This window comes from Spinacia oleracea, chromosome 4 (assembly GCF_020520425.1).
Source record: "Spinacia oleracea cultivar Varoflay chromosome 4, BTI_SOV_V1, whole genome shotgun sequence".
NCBI classification, from domain to species: Eukaryota; Viridiplantae; Streptophyta; class Magnoliopsida; order Caryophyllales; family Amaranthaceae; genus Spinacia; species Spinacia oleracea.
The window spans coordinates 6856539-6873287 of NC_079490.1; the positions used below are offsets into that span (position 1 = coordinate 6856539).

A 16749-nucleotide genomic window follows, 5' to 3' on the forward strand; every position below is an offset into this window, starting at 1 on the left:
TATTCTCCTACGCGTCGATAATGATAACCCTGCAAGGTTGGTGCGATTCAGATTGGGCAGCTTGCCCGATTACTCGTCATTTTCTATCCGACTGGCTAGTTTTTCTAGGTAAATCCCCTATTTCATGGAAGACTAAGAAGCAGCACACGGAGTCGCGCTCATCAGCAGAGGCTGAATATTGTTCTATGGCAACTATCACCTGCGAACTTAAATAGTTGAAGGGGTTACTATTAAGCCTCGACGTTCATCATCCTAAGGCCATTTCGCTCTTTTGTGACACCCAGTCTGCCTTATATATTGCAAAGAATCCAGTGTTTCATGAACGCACCAAACATATCGAAATTGACTGCCACTTCGTTCGAGATGAAGTGGCAGAAGGGATTATTGCGCCATCATATGTTGATACAACGTCTAAAATAACGGATATTAATTTGACTTCTTGTACGTTGTCCAAGTTGGGCATTCTTGATCCACACCATGCTCCAACTAGAGGGATGGTGTACGGGTAATAGTTAAGTTAATAATTAGGATTGGACTACAATTCTAATACTGGTATGTTAATCCTAGAACTTAGGCTGGCTTTGAACTCCTACTACCTCCGTTTTATAAAGTTCTTTACGCTTTGAAAAATGTGTCCAAAAATCAAAACTTTAACCATAAATTCTCACTATTATATCTATCAAAAATTATCATGAGATATCTTGTTAGATTCTTCTCAAAATGTATTTTATAAATATCAACTTTTTGTAATTTTTTGCCATAGAGAATTGGATATATTAACGGTCAAATATTGCACCGGAGTCCGTGCAAATAATAAGTATAAAATCTTTTTGAAACGGAGGTAGTACGTATTAGTCTCCAACCAACCTCTTTCGCGAGGTCCAAAGGTGATATTCATCCTTGTTCAATTCATCCTTGGCAAATTGCCATCCACCCACCAACCTGTAAGCTACCTCTTCATGCTTGTGCTTAATGGCAAGGTGCAAAGCCGTGTCCCCGTCTACATTTGCTGTGAAGATGAGTTCTGGATCACTCCTCAAGATACGTAGCATTTCTTCCGTGTGACCTTGTTCGGCTTCATTTGGTTCAATATTCGTAAAGGAGAGGAAGGGAAGAGAAAGAAAAGGAAATAAATATACTTTCCTATGTTTGGTATGATGAAAGGGAATGATAGGAATCCCATGTCATAAACATCCAACACCCTATATATTATTCTGAGTGGATTTTAGTTCACTGTCATGAGCAAATTGAAGACAAATTAATGAAGGTAATTTATGTGTCTTTTAGTTCTTATGGAAGTTGCCACGAAATATTTGCAACTTCTGTTTTTACTTTCTTCTTCAATTCCAAAGCGGGTTTTTTTTGTTTTACTGATCTGTTACAAAACTACAAGTAATTAATGACATAATGTGTATTTCCATATTTACACTGCGGATGTAATATTGGAGTATATAATATAGTATAGAACATTAGCTTGTAATTAGTTTGTTACTTAGTATAAATACTCTAAATTTGTACTATCTCAATTAGTTACACAATTAATAAAAATGTAGTCTCTTGTTCTTTACTCTCAGCCACGAGCTCCTCAAGCTCATCAATGGCTTCCTTAGTTTTCCTTCCTTCTTTCTTCTTCTTTCCTCCTTCACTCACAAATTCAACATGTAACAAATTAAAATAGAAAATATTTTCACATTAATAAACTTAATTGGTAATTGGTATTCCGTAATGCAGAAAGCTAGCTCTAGCTTTTAAATGCAGTAAAAAAAAAAGAATTACAAAGTTTACATGTCTTAAAACTCAAAATGTTCATAACTCTAAAGCCATACGTTGTTTCCGAAAAATTCCATCTTTGTAGTCATTACTTGATGCTACCATATCATCAATTGTAAACCAAATCACACAAGTTGAAGAGGCCCTTGGAAGTTCAAACAACGACTTACAAACATCATTTCCCGAACTTAGTAGATCTTCTTTAGATTTAAAGAAGCGGTAAGGAGCTCTTATATGAAGCTCTTCTAAAACAGTTGCATTACTCAGAATGTAAGCTATCAATTCAAGCTCACGAGTTTTCCTAAACAATCCAAATATTGTTATTTTCTTGAGTTTATTCACCAAACAATCTGGTGGTTCATTACTATGTGGATCCCAAAACGTAGGCCAATAATATAGCACCACAAGATTCTTTAAGTTGGGAAAACATTGCAAACAAAGTAGCAAATTCTCCCACCCAATCAGACCAAACCTTTCCAAATTCAATGTAAGAGTGGCTAAATTACCAAACATAACTCCATGATTTACTTCACCATTAGAAAGGTAACCGATTATATTCGAGTTTCTCTCAAGTCTTAAGTGAAGATTCTTACTAACATTACACATTCTTCTAACAAACTTGGCCATGTCTCGACGATAATCATCATCTCCTACCATTACAGTTTCAGTCATCGTTCTAGTTATGGTCAAATCAAGTGATGCTTCCAGTAATGTAGTTGGAATTTGGGTCAAGTAATAACATGAAGAGCCATCAATTATAGTCAGGTGTTCCAATTTGGGTGCATCAATCAAGATTTTGTTGCGATGTGTCTGACTTACCATGGAGTAACAACTCTTTATCCTCAATGACTTCAAATTGGCAGCAAATATATTCACAATACGAGGCTCAATGTCTAGTAATTTAAACTCTAAATCTAAAACTTCCAACAAAGGGCTACACTTACATAGGGTTTCTAACCAAGGAGGGATTTCCGTAAGATGGCGCAAATAAAGCTTCTTCAAATTAGGAAGTTGAATAGCTACGTTTTCAGGCATATCAAACATAATATGCATGCAACCCAAAGTTAAACTTACCAGAGATTTGGTTTTAAACACAAAGTCTGGCACCAAAAGAAAGTATCTATTTTCCTTATCGGGGCAGAAGATATTGATATTCTCCACATCTCGACGGCAAACTTCACGGAAGCATGATTCTTGATCTCCTAGTGTATTTGTTAAAGGATTAGATATCAAAAAGTTAGATATTTGTGAAAAGGTAGATAGAGATTTCAATTCAATATGAAAGTTGTGCAGTTTCAAAGAGGACAGCTTTATAAGCTTTTGTAAAAAAAGGATGTCGTCGTCGTCGTTGTTTTTGCCGGTTTGGGACAACACGACAAAGTTGGTGACTCCGGTCCAGAGGTGACGCCATCCGGTGGATAGGACGGAGGTGGCAGCAGCGGAGTTGATAGGGAGGCAATTGAGTATTTTGGTTAGGATATCGTCTGGAAGTGAACTCAGCATGTCTTCTTCTTTTCTTAGCCCTCGTTCTGGCTTTGTAACATTGTTGTTCATCTTCATCCTTATCGACAACAAGGTCCGTCCAAGATACAAGAATTTCAGAATTGGCAAAGATGAATCAACTTTCGTCTATGGACAATATATAGAATATGGGAGTGGTGCCGAAGGCTACTAGGAAAATCTAATAGGAAACTAGAATGATACGAAGTATTTAGTTTCCCTAAATACATAATTCTCCAATACTTCATTAAACAGGGAGTATAATACTAGAGCACTTTGATAAGATAAGTATCGAGGATAGAAGATTGTATGCGGTAGAATTATGTTATATCTTAGCCATATGATATAAGACAGGAGTCTATATGATTTAGGAAACCTACGTAGGATATCTAGTTTATATTTTCCATCAATAATATTTTATCAATAAGGAAATTGTATGATAAAAAAAAATTAAGATAAGAAACAAATAACTTATTTGATAGAGTAACAAACTTTTCTATAAGGCGGTCTTATACAAAAGATCACTTTGGTGTCATGTAAGTTAAGCAATGAAATTAATTAGTTAAGCACTTGAACTAATTAGTTAAGCAATGGAATTAATTAGTTAAGCAATTGAATCAATTAATTAAGCAATGTAACCAATTAGTTAAGAAATGGAACAAATTAGTTAAGCAACTAAAGTGATCTTTCCGATAAGACGATCCTACACAAAAGTTGCCGTTGATAGAAAAATCAAAAATACATCAAGTCTGCTCATAATTAGTAATGGTTGTTTTCTACCATAAAAACTTTAATTAAAGAAATCCTATTCTGTAGCAAACAATTACTCCCTCCGTCCCGGAATACTTGACCTGTTTTCCTTATCGGGCCGTCCCTTAATACTTGACCTGTTTCTAAAAATAAAAATATTCTAACAATATTATATTATTTCTCACTCCACCCCTATTAACCCACCTACCCCCTACTCCATACAAAAAATAATTAAAAATTCAACCCCTACTCTCCCCAACCCCACCCCACATTTCCCACTAACTACATTAAAATAATACCCCACTATCAACTACTCCATCCGTCCCATAATTATCTTCCTGTTTGACCAAAAACACGGATTTTAAGAAAAGTGGATTATAGTACATGAAAAAGTGGCATAAAGTACAAATGATGATTGAGTTGTATGGAAAAGTGGAATAAAGTACATGTGAAAGATAATATAATACATGGGAAAAGTGGAATATAGTAGGGGTTTTCAATTCAATTTTAATTAATATAATACATGAGAAAGTGGGGACCTTAGTAGCCAAAATTAGAAACAAAAAGATAATTTTGGGACACTCATTTAGGAAAGCAGGAAGATAATTTTGGGACGGAGGGAGTACTACCTATTAAATTAAATAAGTCAATTCAAGTCCCTTAAACTCTGTGCCGGTCAAACCGGGTCGAGTATTCCGGGACGGAGGGAGTATGTAGTAAATAGTACTGACTTAATACTACGGAGTAATAATTATGTACTTTGTACATTCAAACAAGTTAGTATATATAATTATATATCATAATCAAAACTATATTGACTTAATCGAAAGTAATAATTTAATTCTTTGCCAGGTCATGCCCACGATGGTTACATATGGATGACATTGACTTTGAAGGTTATAAAAAGTGATCGAACACCAAAAGAAAAGTATTACAAACTCATGATAAGAATGATGAACACAAGCAAATATGTTGTATTTCTCATGTTTATCTTTGCCATCGTTGTGATGGTGGCCATTGGTGCACCAGGTAAAGAATGCTTAGAATCTGGGCATTATTGCGGATCTGGAACCTTCATATGGACTCCATGTTGCCCACCCTACTCCTGCAACGACTGGTTTTGGGGTTCATGCCAATAGTTTATGTAATTATGTTAATGTGTTAGTGGGTTAATCGTTTTGTGCATTTAGGCCCCCCTAATTCTGTAGTTATGGGATTATGCTTCCTTAGCTATAGTTGTTCTTATGCCTATATAAAGCTTATGTTTGTGTTATTGTAATATCATATTCTTTCCCTTCTCTTATCTCTGTTATAATCTCAACAACATATACGAAGCAGTCCCGGTTTTGGGCGGTCCAACCGGACCTATATCATAGGGCCACAAAATTATGGGGCCCAAAAGAAATTTTGCTAGTTGAACCTCAAGAATTTTATATGTCATATATTTTTAGTTGCTTAGTTAAAACTATAAATGCAATAGAGCTGATCATCATGGGCCCGGCCTGAAAATTAACGGGTTTTGAGCAGCCTAGTTCGGCCCGGCCCGAACTTTTTAAAAAATTGCGGGCTTTGGGCAACGCAAAACAACATTGTTAGTTATAAATTTGACCCGGCCCGATAAGCCCGTTAATTTTGGCCCTGGGTTTTGGGCACACAAAATTGGCCCGAATCTTGGCCCGGCCCGACACAATGGGCAGTTTTTATTCTCCCGAACCCGGCCCGGCCCAACTTTTGATCAGGTATAAAATGCAATGACACCCGAGTTTGATTCATGCCCATATATTTAGCACAAGGCATAATATTTGAATTCAGCACATGGCCTCCAAATTGACGGAGACGGCCTTGATAAGAAGTATGACAAATTTGCAATGTTCATGTTGCTGCTAATCGTTTTCGGGTACTCCTATTACCGCAAATTCTCACAACCAACTCACCAACCAAACCAAATTGCCCTTTGCAGTCCCCTAGTTCAATTAGATTTTCAATTACGACTCCAAACTAAAACTAATTACTCAACTTAAATTAACAATTTTGAATACAGTTTTTTTTGAATGATTGATAAATCAACTTAATCACAGTCATTACTCAACTTAAACAAAAACACATAATCAAACCAATTAATCAGATCGAGTTAATATGTGAAATTATACCTGAAAATCATCGGTATCAGGAGGCAGAAAAACAGTGTGGAAACCCATCAACTCCATTAATAGCATCAATCAAAGCTACCATCAATCAATAAATCAGCTTTAAAATAGTGTTAGCCTTTCTTTGGCTCCTTGTAATTCCCACACCTTTTCCTCATTATCTGGGTCACAACATTCATTAAATCAGCTCCATTATTAATCAGTCAAGTTAAATCATTACTATCTGAAACAAAAAAGAGAGAGATACCAGGATCTCTGACGGTGGCACGAACAATGTCGCCTTGATGAAGGAGAGCTTTTACCAAATAAGCGGCTATAAACCCGGTTGCTCCGGTCACACAGTATGATGGCATCGTTTCTTTGTTTTCTCCCTTTGTTGGCCTAAATGTTTCATTAAAGAATACGGAATACTTGTATCCGGGCGTAAGAGTTGTCAATTACTACCCGTACCTATAATATTAGTAAATGATGTCAATTGTTATGTTAGGGGTCTTTTGCTTTGCCATTTTAGAATGGAATGGAGTTAGGGCGTGTTCGGCGGTAGCGTTTGAGGTAGCGGATAGCGTTTTGACCTAGTCAAGACGCTACTTGTAAAATTTGTAAGTGTTTGGTAAAGTAGCGATTTAGGTAGCGGTTAGCGGTTGAGGTAGCGGTTGGGTAGCTTTTGTCAAACGTTAAAATGAGTAGCGGGTAGCGTTTGACAAATTTATAATAAAGTTTTAAATAATATTCTTGCTTTTATTTTTATTTTTATAATATCAACCGCTACTTTTACCGAACACTCATATTAGTTACCGCTACTTTGACAGCTAACCGTTACCCGCTACTTTAACCGCTACCCGCTACCGCTAATTTTGCTGAACAGGGCCTTAGAGTGCGTTCTATTCATTTTATTGTTTAGTCCTTTTTAGAATGGAGACTAATATCAATTGGTTCTATCTAGGGATATCAATTGGACAGGGCGAATTTATTACCGAATTTATTATCTTCTTTTTTCCCTTTTTTTTTTTTTTGTTCATGTACCCATTTATCTTTTATTTTACCTTTTAAAAAATATTTATTTATTTTTATCTCCGCTTAAATAGTTTTAAATACAAATTACTACTCCGTAATTAAAATCTCCAATCTCATACGTTGGTTTACTTATGTGGCACTTGTGTTTATTTAATTCTAAAAAATCGCAAATCTTATTTTCATTTGTCGGATTCTAATGATAGTTTAGGTTGCAGTCTAATATCTCAAAAAATACACAATACATTGAATATGTTAAGCATGAAAAAATAAATAAAATATTAATACAGAGTACAACTTACTACTATAAACTAAAAAAACTCACCCTACAAAACAAATATCATAAGAACAAACTAAACCAAATAGGAAAAAGAAACTTAAAAATAAATAAATAAAATCTTAAGTAAACATACTGTTTGGTTTGGTTGAGTAACTTTAACAATTCATCTCATGGATTTACATATTCATACACAAAAGAGGTGTATTGTCTTATTCCAAGCTTACATTTAACTAAAGTTCATCTCTTATCTGAAAAGATATTTTTTACATTTTTTAAATTTGTTCAAAATCTTCTATCTAATTTGTTAGTATTTACTTATGAGGCATTCAATTTTTTTAATTCTAAAATAAATTGTAAATCTATTTTCTCATTAGTTGAATTGTAATGATTATCTACGTGGCGATGTAATAGCTTAGTAAATATGCTCGCTTTAATTATATAGATTAAATTATTAGATGCACGAAAATACAACGTCTATTTGGTTCGGTTGGAGTAACTTTAACAATTCATCTCATGGATTTATATACTCATACACAAAAGATGTTTTTTATTTGTTAGTACTTAATTATGTGGCCTTCAATTTTTTTTAATTCTAAAATAAATTGAAAATCTATTTTCTCATTGGCCGAATTGTAATGATTAGATACGTGGCGCTCTAATATCTCAACAAAAATACCCGCTTTGATTATATAGATTAGATTCTTAGATGCACGAAAATACAACGACTAATATAGCATGAGTTATAATTATAATCTCCTTGTACAATGTATCAAACACGTCAAAACTTATTATTCACTCAATTCATCCTTTGATTCTTTGAATTTTCACATTATTTTCTCTAAATATGATTGAAGAATGGTTTATACTATAGCAAACAATACTTATAATGTACAAGAAAATTAAACAAATACATTGTACGTAGTACTAATTAATTATAGTAATTAACAACCCTACAATTCCTCCTAATCTCTCCCTCAGTGCCAGTAAGCACCTCAATAGAACCCATATGAACCATGGCATTAGCAAACTTGTTAGCCCAAACTCCACCTTGCGACCCGAATTTCCTCACCATCTCTACCGTTGGTGGCGTAGTCATAAGAGCTTGATCCGAGTTTAACAACGCCCTATTATTTTGCAAGTCTTTGTAGTACAAATTATCCAACTTATTTGGCGTAACAAAATCAAGGGGAACCGTTGGATCATTATTAGCATTAGTAGAAGGATAATTAGGGCATTTTTCCCTTAATACTTTGGCTAAGCTAGGATCTAAAGAAGGGTAATATGGGTGAGTTTCGTTGAAGGCGGAACAATGTGTGACTCCGATTGAATGAGCTCCCGAAAGGACGACCATTTCTTCTAATGAAAGGCCTTTCCTCTTAAAACTTTCTTCGAGTTGTTGTAAGTTGAAGAAAGGTGGAGGGACATTTGTAGTTGGTTCAGAAATGTTTGAGATTGTTCCGTCTCTTCGTCCTGATTGTACTGCGTAGTAGATCCCTCCTAGTCTTAAGGAACTGTCTCGAGCTGCAAAGGCTATGATATCTGCACAAGAGATTGTGTTTGGGCATTGGGATTCAAGCTTTGTCTTAGCCTCGTCGATGACTTCATACCCTCTTAGACTTGGGAAGTTTGCTGGGTGTTCTTTCTCTGCTGGATTGCCCGGTGTTGAGTCTAGTAGGACTGATGCATCACATCCCTGCAAATCAAAATAACTACATGAGCAATTATACTCCAAACCAAAAAAAAAACACTCTCTCTGTTTTACCGTGTTGACCCTAAAGTTTTGATGATGACAAAGCAAACTCCTGACAATTGGTTAAGTTGTGTTGCATAATAGGTTCCGAGATCCTTAGAGGGATAATGCTAAGTTAAGGAGATCCTGAGTTGGATAAACTAAGCAACGTGGAATATAAGCAAGTAATTGATCCATGTCAGACACTACATTGAAGAAATAATCATTAAGCAAGGCGAGATCCTTAGGCGAGTTCCTAAGGCGAGATCCTCATATATTATGTGGATCCTCGATGTTCCAGAGAAGGAACAAATTGGGAAGTCTTCGAGTGAAGCTTCTAAAGGTGCAACATGAAGACTACAACATATGAGTTTATGTTTAGGATTTATGTAAGTATTTAATATTGTTTATACGTAATTTGGAACGAAAGGAACCTAAGTATTTTGGTAAGTTTTAAATGAAATATGTTAACTGTAATTATAAAAGAGTTTTAACTTGGAAAATCTTTTTAATAAATAAAATGAATTTAATTAATAAATGAAACATAGGATTCTGATTTATTATCCTTGTTTCTCAAGTAAAAGATTTTCCATGTTCCTTGAAACTCTCCCCACGTATTTCTGTTTAACGTACATTTAGTGTTTTGATTTGGTCTCCCTTGTTTCTCTCCAACTATGCCCATGTTACTGAGCAGTAACTGTTAGTGGGTAGTTGAGGAGAACATGGGTACCCAACCCTAAGTAAAACTCTCCTATAAAAGGAGAAGAGTTTTAGCTTTTCAAAACACAACTGATTTCTACAAAATCTATCTTAAAGAGCTTAAACGTTTTAAAAGAATCAGTTGGCAAAATAGAGTGTTCCTTGAGTTCCTTATTATTATAAGCTTTATTACGTACTAGAATCTATCTATCATATTGTATTTTGGGTTTAAGGATTGAGTGATCCTTGAGTGACTTAGAGTTAAGTCAAAGAGAGAAAGAGCGACTAAGAGTTTAGTCAAAGAGAGAAACAGTGACTTAGAGTTAAGTCAAAGAGAAAAGGGAGCGACTTAGAGTTAAGTCAGAGAGAGAAAGAGTAGCACGGTAATCGAAGGGGATTGCTGTGGGGAACTCGTGTTCGAGAGGAACTCGAGTTAAAGAGTGTATTTGTAATAGAGTTATTGCATTAATACAAAAGAGTAGTGAGGTTCTTCTTGATTAGGGTCAAGAAGGTTCCTCCGTTTTATATCTTTCTTCGCTCATTGTTCTCAGTCTCTTTATTGTTTAAATTCCGCAAGAAACTTACTCAAGTTCCCAAGAAACAATTCACCCCCCTCTTGTCAAGTGTTCCTACTGAACTATCATACCGACTTCTACTCAGTTACTGTAGTAACAGAAACCTAGGAAAAAGAGATCAGAAGTGGTAACTTTTGCTTTAAGGTGGAGATATGTAGAGAATAACAAATTACTACACTAAATATTAATTGGTCCTACAAAATAAGGGTGACATAACAAATAAAGTAGAAGTGAGTAGAACTTAGAAAAACACCTCAAAACAAAAAATGAGTGAAACTTAAGAGAGCGGAGGGAGTACAAAAAAACATAAGTCAACGTATTATATCAACTTTGTAAACATTGTACGTAATGTACAAGTGTGTATATACATACCCTAACAAAGCAGTCATGAAAATGCATCCGAATAAGGCCAGCTCCCAATCCCGGATTTTGAGAAATGGCCTTGTATACAACCTTCCTTACTACTTGTTCTACAGACGGACAACTTTGTCCATAGAAACCAACCTGAAGATTGGATGCCATGGAGACCGTGGATATAGTAAGGAATAAAAGGAAGCAAAAACTTATGGAATTTTGCATGTTTATTATTTCCTTAATCACCTTCCAAAATAAAATTAGAGCTTGTTAAATACTTGTAATTATGTTGATAGAGGTGTGAAATGAGGTTAAGATTTATGATGTACATAGTATATATACTAGCAATGTAATAATGTATTAAATATACAAAAATGGACCTTAATTATATTAACCTTGTCTTCCTTTGAATTTTTAATTTTTTAATTATTTTTTGGGGCCTAATGTATTCTTTTGAATTATCAACTATTTCATAAAATTTGCAATTAACTAATGTATACTTATTTTTACTAGTCATGTGCTTTTCATCAGCTATACGTCTATACTACTACAGTACTACGTGTTACTTACCAACGAGGCCGATCTTTACCTATTGCCTACTGACATGTGTAAGAGGTTACATATTCAAATCTCTCTCTATATTGTCTATATTTTACTTATTTCTTGTAATCAATGAATAATTAAGCATATAAAATGTTGAATCGATACGTGTAATGTCTCACATTATTAAGGAGTTACTCCTCTTATTACCATACGGTTTTAATGTGGAACTAGTTTTTAGGCCCGGACAATGCTCCGGGTTACTACGTTAATAACATTCACATTTACTTATATTATTTGTTTTTGTAATAATAACATGACACATGCAATAGCTTAGTGGTAAAATATTTATTGTTTAAATTGAAGATCAGGGGTTCAATTAAACCTTATGTAAACTATGTTTGTCATTTTTTTAATGTACATGGAACGAACGACCCATAAGCATAGCGTCACGTGGCACATACTTAATTTTAGACGCCTTTTAATATATAGTATAGATAGATTTTTTGGACTTGTAAAATGGACACTCTTTCTTAATAACGGGTACAAACCCGTATTTAACATTAAACAAATCAATTCCTTTGACTTTCTTCTTTAATAGGGCTTTTGTTAGCTAATGGATGTTCAAGGGCGATGCGTGTTAGTTATAGGTTAATTGTTTATACAGACTTTTGTCCTTCAATGGGCTTCACTTGCTGCAAACAAAATTAAACAAAAATGAATAATTGAGATAACAAAAATGACAAAGTCATAAAAATCGCTACTTGCGACAAATTATTGTATCGTATTTTTTTTTTTTTTTAATTACATATTACGTAAAAGTATATTATTAGATTGTAATAACTATTTTTTAATTTTTAATTTTAATTTACAAGAGAAATGGAAGGATAAGATTTATGGTTAATTCATACATATACAAAGTTTGAAGTTGTTCAATAATAGAAACGATTAGTCGATTACTGATGATTTGCAAGTTGCACATGTAGGATTACTAGGATACTAGGACAGGAATGTGTAAAAATGGGCTTTGTTTTTGTCTTCAATTTCTTTGAATTATTCAACACTACTTCTATTGGATTTGCTACTTTTTTTGGACATCGGTTAAACATGCATTAAACGAAAGGACAAAAAGGTTTTGTTCTCTTCACCTTATTCTTATTATTTATTAGATCATACAATAAAAATCAAACCAGATTAGACTACACCAGATCAAACAAAGCAAAGAACTCTCACATAAAACATTCGATCGATCAGACCAGCCTGCAGACCAGAAATTAGATAAGTCATACCAGATCAGATGAAGACAACAAGACCTAACACAATACCTACTTACCTAGCTTCCGAGGCCGCTAAACATTGCTTAAAACCCTTACACATTCGAAACTACTAAGATGATTAGATAAGTTCAACTAGCTCTTACTAAATGAATAAGTACACATCGAAGCTACTCCAAGATGATTAAGTACAAACCAATTACAATGCAAAACTTTAAAAACTATGGAAATTCGATATGCAATTAAATGCATTAAAATAATACTAGTAATATTTCTCTTCAACTACTACGTTTGAACTTTGAAGAACTTAATACTTCATACTCCGTATTAATTAATTATTGAACAGTTCAATGCACGTACTTAACTTCCATCAAATAAAAATGTAAGTACTTAATCAGGTTGTACTAGAGGCTGGCTAGTTGACCTTTTTTCTCGAAACTTTGACTCACTTATTTCAACTATCCCGTTAAGCTCACAATACGGATCGTGTGCTTTGATTTGAGCATACCAATTTGTACGGAGTACTCCGTATGATTTAAAAATAATTACTTCATCCGTTTGGTTTTAATTGCAATCTGTTTACTGTTCAATCCAATTTACACTCCGTATAAATTTGAGATGTAAGTGGATATGTAGTAAATTATAATCATGTCCCCATTTTCAGATATCATAAGGAGAAAATATGGCTTATTAAATATGGATGAGGTACTTTCGTAAAGTCAATTGTGTAAAATTGTTAAAAATAAAAAGATTACAACTTAAAAGAAATATCCCAATAAACACGTTGTAACTGAAAAAAACAGAGGAAGTAATAAAAAACTCAACATCTACAAGGAACGAAGAAATTTATGATTTGTATTTCAATATAATAGAAGATAAAACAAACGTCGCCAAAAACCTTATCATCAATTTTAATTTGGTAAAATAGTAAAAAAAAAAAAAAAAAACTCAATTTTCACAAATATTTAAAAGTAAGACAAGGAAAAATACGTTTATATATATAAGGACCAATAAGTTAAAAAAAGAGTTTTCATGCGAAAAGAATAAATGATTTGTTTCTTTCAAAACATTTAAATAAGTAAGCTTAACCCTTTAACCAAAGTTGACATTAAGAAATTCATGCAATTTGGGAGCCTCTATATAGATAATACGCAGTAGTAAATAGTAATCCTTACCTAGTAAATCAGACAAGGTTGGTGGATGTGGTGGGGAAGTCACTTTAGTTCGAACCTTACCATCTGTTTGAGGTTAGAATTTTTCAGAAATGGGGATTTCTTTACCTTTTTCTATGCTTTTAAGCGTTGACTTGTGTATCTATGCTGGCCGACTAGCTAACATGTGAAAATGTGATCAGTATGATAATTTTCTTTACCAATCCTATATAATAATAAGGATATCACTTTTCATTCAAGTCCTCCAAAACCCAAATCAAGCCTTTCTACGCAATCCCTCCAAAGCATTCAAAACTGATCATATGCTCGTATTTCGTATATTTTCATGTTAATATAGGCGTCTGAAACAAATGAATAATTATCTTACTTCTAAATATAGTATTATTTGACTAATTGATTATTTTGTTTAGGTGAAAATGACAGGAAAAGGCCAAGAAGCTGCTGCTGGCTGGTGGCTATGACTACTACAGTTTACCACTTGCGAGTTGCCAATTTTGGTAATACCAAAAATTACATGGAACTATTCAAAACTTGCATGCTTCGAAGCTGCCTACACGTTTTTTATTTCTTGAATTTGATCAACTTTCAACTACTATATAAACTCCATCACCATCCCTATATTTCTATTCATCCTTATCTCTCACATTTTTTATCAAACACGTACATCTATTAAGAAACAGAGAAAGTATAACCATTCAACACATTAAAACAAACAACATATTTGTAATAATCCTAGTGAAGATGTCGAATTCGGTGTTTTGTATGCTTTTCTTCCTTGCCATGGCATATATGTCTTCTTCTACTGCACTAAAGGTCGGGTTCTATCAAAGAAATTGCCCCTCGGCGGAGGCAATTGTAAGGAATGTAGTCAATAACGCGGTTTCAAGGAATCCCGGATTAGGAGCTGGCCTTATCAGGATGCATTTCCATGATTGTTTTGTCAGGGTATGTAACAATGTACTATATGTTTTTTTCAACAATATCCTACTTAATTTTATGATATGGTCCATTATGTACACATTCTAAATTTTCTTCATTTTAATTTTTCAGGGATGTGATGCTTCAATCCTACTTGATTCAACCCCGGGGAGACCGTCAGAGAAAGACAACGTAGCAAACAACCCAAGTATGCGAGGCTACGAAGTGATCGACGAGGCAAAGAAACAACTCGAAGCTCGATGCCCACAAACCGTCTCTTGTGCAGACATCATAGCCTTTGCAGCACGAGACAGTGCCTCGAAGCTAGGAGGGATCAACTACGCAGTACAATCAGGTCGACGTGACGGAAGAGTCTCGCTTAAGGATGACCCGGACCAAAACCTACCCGCACCCTTTTTCAACCTATCACAAATCGAACGAAGCTTTAAACGAAAAGGCCTTTCCGTAGAGGAAATGGTCGTCCTTTCCGGGGCGCATTCCATTGGAGTCTCACATTGTTCTTCCTTCACGAAAAGACTTTACACCTTCAATGCCACTCACCCACAAGACCCTTCATTGGACCCCCGGTTCGCTACTATGTTGAAATCCAAGTGTCCAAGTAACGCGCCTAGCAACGTTGATCGTACTGTTGTTCAAGATTTCATCACACCTAATAGGTTGGACAACAAGTACTACCAAAATGTGGTGAACAGACGGGATTTGTTAACCTCGGATCAGAGTCTTATGGCTAGCCCTAGCACCATGAGTATGGTGAAGAACTTCAATAGACAAGGCGGTGTTTGGGCTAATAAGTTTGGTAAAGCTATGGTTCATATGGGTTCCATTGAGGTTCTCACTGGTGCTCAAGGTGAGATTAGAAAGAGTTGTAGGGTTATTAATCATTAATTGTTAGTTTAGTAGTTGCCTTGATTTTCTTTTTCTCCCTTAGGATTAGAGTGCGAGTGTGGAGAGATAATTCTTTGATTCTTTTGATTTACAAATCAAGTGTATTTATGTTTTGTTTAATTGATTCATTTGTTAAGTAAAATACATATAAATGAATAGACTTGGGATTTTTTTTTTAACAACGTACTACTTATATGATTATGAATATTTTTTTTTAATAAAGCTAAGGGGGTGTTTGGTATGAATGTTGGAAAGGAAGTGGAATGGAAACAAATAAGAAGGCCCGTTTACAGATACAATTCGAACCAATCCGACTAGCCAATTTATTCTAAATGGCCCGTCTTGGTTGCTTCGTGGATCCGTGGGCTAGTCACTTTTTTGCCACCAATCAGTCTGACCCAAGTCAAAATATTCTTTCTGCCCTAAGTTAAAACACAAGTATACAACCCTATAGTTAAAATACAATCCTAGTCTCCGTTTTCATTTGTTTTGATCAATTAATTTAGTATCAGATGAAGAACATGATTCTTTATTGCGCATATGAAATTATGGAGAAAATTGTTTTCGGCGTATAAGTGCATACATAAAAGAACATAACATTATAATAAATGAGCATGAAATATCTTTATTGGTTTCTTGTGGATCTTGTGACCGGAAACTTGTTACTCCCTCTGTCCCGGAATACTTGAGGCACAAAGTTTAAGAGACTTGAATTGACTTATTTAATTTAATAGATAGTAGTTGATAGTGGGGTATTATTTTAATGTAGTTAGTGGGAAGTGGGTTAAGAGGTGGGGTTGGGGGAGAGTAGGGATTGAATTTTTAATTATTTTTTGTATGGAGTAGGGGGTAGGTGGGTTAATAGGGGTGGAGTGAGAAATAATATAATATTGTTAGAATATTTCCATTTTTAGAAACAGGTCAAGTATTAAGGGACGGCCCGATAAGGAAAACAGGTGAAGTATTCCGGGACGGAGGGAGTAAAAACTAACAGAGCACCTTCGCATGACTTATTAATGGCTGGTCTTTGATCCACTCATGGTAGTCTCGGCTATCGTAGTATACTCCCTCCGTCCCTAAAAGATTGCCCCATAGAGGGTAGTTCACTTAGATTGCCCCATAGA

The 16749-nt window shown here is 34.7% G+C and overlaps 3 protein-coding genes across 3 annotated transcripts; 1 reads left to right on the forward strand and 2 right to left on the reverse strand.

The window, feature by feature from the left end:
• Nucleotides 1-1646: 1646 nt before the first annotated feature.
• On the reverse strand, nucleotides 1647-6623 carry LOC110775803 (F-box/LRR-repeat protein At4g14103-like). The gene is made up of 3 exons (XM_056843470.1): nucleotides 6415-6623; nucleotides 6171-6328; nucleotides 1647-3331 (listed from the first exon to the last, which is right to left on the reverse strand). The coding sequence occupies exons 2-3, from the start codon at nucleotides 6179-6181 to the stop codon at nucleotides 1807-1809; spliced, it is 1536 nt and encodes a 511-aa protein (XP_056699448.1). The 5' UTR covers nucleotides 6182-6328; nucleotides 6415-6623; the 3' UTR covers nucleotides 1647-1806.
• A 1542-nt stretch (nucleotides 6624-8165) lies between these two features.
• LOC130472449 (peroxidase 5-like) lies at nucleotides 8166-11129 on the reverse strand. Its single transcript, XM_056843471.1, has 2 exons — nucleotides 10834-11129; nucleotides 8166-9151 (listed from the first exon to the last, which is right to left on the reverse strand). Exons 1-2 carry the CDS (start codon nucleotides 11038-11040, stop codon nucleotides 8387-8389), a joined length of 972 nt encoding a protein of 323 aa, XP_056699449.1. The 5' UTR covers nucleotides 11041-11129; the 3' UTR covers nucleotides 8166-8386.
• A 3425-nt stretch (nucleotides 11130-14554) lies between these two features.
• On the forward strand, nucleotides 14555-15625 carry LOC110790939 (peroxidase 5-like). The gene is made up of 2 exons (XM_056843473.1): nucleotides 14555-14746; nucleotides 14852-15625. The coding sequence occupies exons 1-2, from the start codon at nucleotides 14564-14566 to the stop codon at nucleotides 15623-15625; spliced, it is 957 nt and encodes a 318-aa protein (XP_056699451.1). The 5' UTR covers nucleotides 14555-14563.
• Nucleotides 15626-16749: the final 1124 nt, after the last annotated feature.